This window comes from Helobdella robusta (genome assembly GCF_000326865.2).
Source record: "Helobdella robusta unplaced genomic scaffold HELROscaffold_7, whole genome shotgun sequence".
NCBI classification, from domain to species: Eukaryota; Metazoa; Annelida; class Clitellata; order Rhynchobdellida; family Glossiphoniidae; genus Helobdella; species Helobdella robusta.
Genome location: NW_008705398.1, coordinates 5710601 through 5714592, shown reverse-complemented (window position 1 = coordinate 5714592; position 3992 = coordinate 5710601). Strand labels below are relative to the sequence as shown.

At 36.0% G+C, this 3992-nt stretch overlaps 1 protein-coding gene across 1 annotated transcript in view; it reads left to right on the top strand.

Annotated features, from left to right (window-relative positions):
* Positions 1–3992, top strand: part of HELRODRAFT_189679 (hypothetical protein) — a gene marked incomplete at its 3' end in the record, with an annotated part of 6958 nt that overhangs the window by 2255 nt on the left and 711 nt on the right. The window contains exons 7-14 of the mRNA XM_009031103.1: positions 1–95; positions 398–664; positions 1009–1062; positions 1729–1823; positions 2070–2158; positions 2824–2924; positions 3242–3328; positions 3683–3756. Coding sequence (XP_009029351.1) covers positions 1–95; positions 398–664; positions 1009–1062; positions 1729–1823; positions 2070–2158; positions 2824–2924; positions 3242–3328; positions 3683–3756 — 862 coding nt within the window. The remainder of the gene's footprint in view (positions 96–397; positions 665–1008; positions 1063–1728; positions 1824–2069; positions 2159–2823; positions 2925–3241; positions 3329–3682; positions 3757–3992) is intronic.

Sequence of the window (3992 nt, the reverse complement as noted above, 5' to 3'; positions counted from 1 at the left end):
GTTGGGAAATGACTTCATGTCGAAGGGCAGTGAGCAGGAGTCCGTTGCCAAGTTGAAGAAACTCATGATCATCATGGACAGTATGAATGATTATGGTTGGTTGGTTGGCAGGTTGGCTGACTGGTTAGTTGGCTGGTTGGTTGGTTGGTTGTTTTGGTTGATTGTTTGTTGGTTGGCTGGCTGGTTGATTGATTGGGTGGTTGGTTGGTTTGGTTTATTGTTGGTTGGTTGGTTGATTTGTTGGTTGGTTGGTTGGTTTGTCTACTTGCTTCTTTAATCAACGATATCAATACAAATACTCAATTCATATATATATACCTGCAAATAATCAAACCTAACAACTCAAAATTTTCTGCCACCTCAATACAATCAAAACATCCACCAAATATTTTTCCAGAACTGGACAGTGACGAGGGGGCCAAACTGTTTACCCGACAACCAGGTCGTGTTCAGAGGGTGGCCATGGGATCGGGAGTTTCCAACTCAGCGGTGCAAGAACTTCTCAAACAGTACACCAAATTTGCACAGTTGGTCAAAAAGATGGGGGGCATAAAGGGCCTGTTCAAGGGGGGCGACATGGCCAAGAACGTCAACCCCACTCAGATGGCTAAGTTGAATCAGCAGATGATCAAGATGATGGATCCTAGAGTTCTCCATTCCATGGGTTCGTCTGTCTATTTGCCTCTATATCTGTTTGTTTGTTTGTCTATCAGTGTATGTCTCTATATTTGTTTGTTTGTATGTGTATGTTTATTTGCCTGAGCGTATTTATGTGATGAGAGGATGATAAGTTGGTGATGTTTTAATGGTGAGATATATGCGTTAGGGAGATGATGTTTCCGACTTCCGACTCCATTGTTTGCTTTCTATTAAGATGATGTTTATTTATTTCTTTGTATATCTTTTTAAGCAAAAATTGTTTTTTATCTTTGTGTTATATTTTAATATTTTTATTTTTGTTGATAATAAAATTATTTTAATATAATGATTGTTGTAATGATTTGCTAGGTGGCGTTCCTGGGTTGCAGAACATGATGAAGAAGTTGCAGCAGGGGGCTGGTGGTCGGGGTGGTGGGGGCATGTTTTGATTGACTGTCTTGTAATTATGCGTGTGTGTAGTTGTTTGATTGATTGTTTGATTAATTGATTGATTGATTGAATGATTGATTGATTGATTGATTGATTGATTGATTGATTGATTGATTGATTGATTGATTGATTGATTGATTGATTGATTGATTGATTGATTGATTGATTGATCGATTGATTGATTGATCGATCGATCGATCGATTGATTGATTGATTGATCGATTGATCGATTAATTGATCGATTGATCGATTAATTGATCGATTGATGGATTGATTGATTGATCGATCGATTAATTGATTGATTGATCGATTAATTGATTGATTGATTGATTGATTGATTGATTGATTGATTGATTGATTGATCGATTGATCGATTGATTGATTGATCGATCGATCGATCGATCGATCGATTGATTGATTGATTTGATAGATTGTTTGGTTTGATTGATTGATTGGTTGATTGATAAATTGATTGATACATTTATTCATCGAGTTGTTCATTTTTAATTGATCTGGTGGCTGGTTTGTTGCTTGATCTATGCACTGCTTGGTCAGTTAAACAGTTCAGTCTAATTGAGGATTTAATTAAAAACTCATTGATCATTTTGTTGATTCACTAACCATCCTCAAACTAACTAGCTATCAGTGTTAAAAATTTGATGAATATTCATAAGAATCCAGATAACATTGTTTTCGTCATGGATGCGTCCATTGGTCAGGCTTGTGAAGCTCAGGTCTTTATGCTTATTTGAAGCTTCATGCTAATTTGAAGATTTATGTTAATTTGAAGTTTTATATTTATCTTATTTTATTTTGAAGGATTAGTTACCTATCTGTCATAAAAATTTATCTCAAATGATCAAATTCAAAATTAATATCGAATTATTTTGCTGAATAATTAATTTTTATTAAATGTTAATTTATCCATTAAAAGGATTTATTAATTAATTAATTTTTATTAAATCGTCGTTTGCATCAAGGCACGTGCCTTCAAAGATAAAGTCGATGTTGCATCGGTCATCGTCACGAAGTTGGACAGCCATGCAAAGGGCGGCGGGGCACTGAGCGCGTCTGTTGTTGTTCTGTGGATGTTCTGTTGCTGTTGTGGTTGTTATTGTTGTAGTTGTTGTTTCGTTTAGCTGGACCGCCAGACTTGCAACGCAAGTTTTTATCTACTATTTCGTCGGCAGTAGAATCTGTTTTTGATTGGAGGGCAGCGAGTAAACTAGCTCAAGTTAAATGTCAACAAGACTCAACATTTATGGCTTAGTAGACCCCAGATGCTTAGTCAATTGAATCAGTTTAAAGATCCAATCGAAGGACGTGGTACCATTCTTAACGCAGATCTCGCTTTATTCTGCCAGAGATCAGATCAATAAAATGTCATTTGACAATTGCCTGCAGTTTTGTGTCAATGATTACTGCAACTTAATTAATTATGCATGGAATAAATTTATCTCAACCTGATTGAATCCAGTCAATTTCAAATACCGCTGCCGGGTTTGTTTAGGTTTGAACAACCCAGAGTCAAAAAGCGCCTCTGAAGTTTGATCAGAAGGGCTGGTTATTTTTTATGACAATCATTCATTTGTAAGTGCTTTTGGAGAACTTCTTAATTAGCGCCGTATGATTATTCTGACGATGATGACGACGATGATGATGATAATGATGATGATGATGACGATGATATAAACCCAGCCATATAATGATGAAATATTGCACATGCATGCACAGAGTGGCTGCCACGAAATCTCCCATCATATTCATCGGAACAGGTGAACATATCGACGACTTTGAGGCTTTTAAAGTTCAACCATTCGTCAGCAAGTTATTAGGTAGGTAGGTGGGTAGGTGGGGAGTGTCTGTCGGCTGTGATTGTAATTGTAACATGGCGGTACTGCTCTTGATTGTGATGTCATCATTATTTTGGTTATGGTGATGGAGATGGAGAATATTTGTTAGAATAAACATTAATCTCACAGTGCTATTATTAATAGTTTCCACAATAACTACAATGATGATGATGATGATGTAATGAGAATGATGATGTCACGAAAATGATGATGTCATGAGAAGGATGATGTTGAAGTTATCATTCAGGTTTAATGTGGGGAAATGATTTAAATTCGATGTATGATGATCGCCATTCTAGGCATGGGAGATATTGAGGGTCTTATCGATAAGGTCAGTGAACTGAAGTTGGATGATAATGAAGAACTTATGAAGAAACTGAAACAAGGTATGTCTGTCTTTGTCTGTCTGCCTGTCTTTGTGTTTTTGTCTATCTATCTACCTGTGTGTGGGTGTGTATATTTGTCTGTCTGTCTACTATCTGTGTGTCTGTATGACTGTCTGATGATGATGATGATAATGGTAATTATGATGAGGTTAATGATAATGAAAGAACGTTGTTGGATGTTTTAGCGCTAAAGTTATTTATATTTTTAGTTATTTATATCTGTGGTAACGTGTAATGTCGTGAAATGTGATGTGATAGTATTTAATGTAATGGGATAATATTTAATGTGTGGGATAATATTTAATGTGATGGGATGGTTTTAATGTGATGTGTTGAAAAACTATGACACTACAGGGCAGTTCACGTTACGGGATATGTATGAGCAGTTTCAAAACATTATGAAGATGGGACCTTTTGGACAAATCATGGTTTGTCGTTGCCGTTGTTGTTGATGTTGATGCTGTTGTTGATGTCGTTGCTGTTGTTAATGTTGTTATAGCTGATGTTGATGTTGTTACTGGTGTTGTTGAGTAGTTGTTGTGATTGTTTGTTTGTTTTGTTATCTTTTGTTTTTTATTTTGTTTATTGTCTATGTGTTGTTGGTGTTTTTATTTTGCAGTGTTTGTTTTAATGTTTTCACCATATTTTTAGTCTAGTCGCCGAG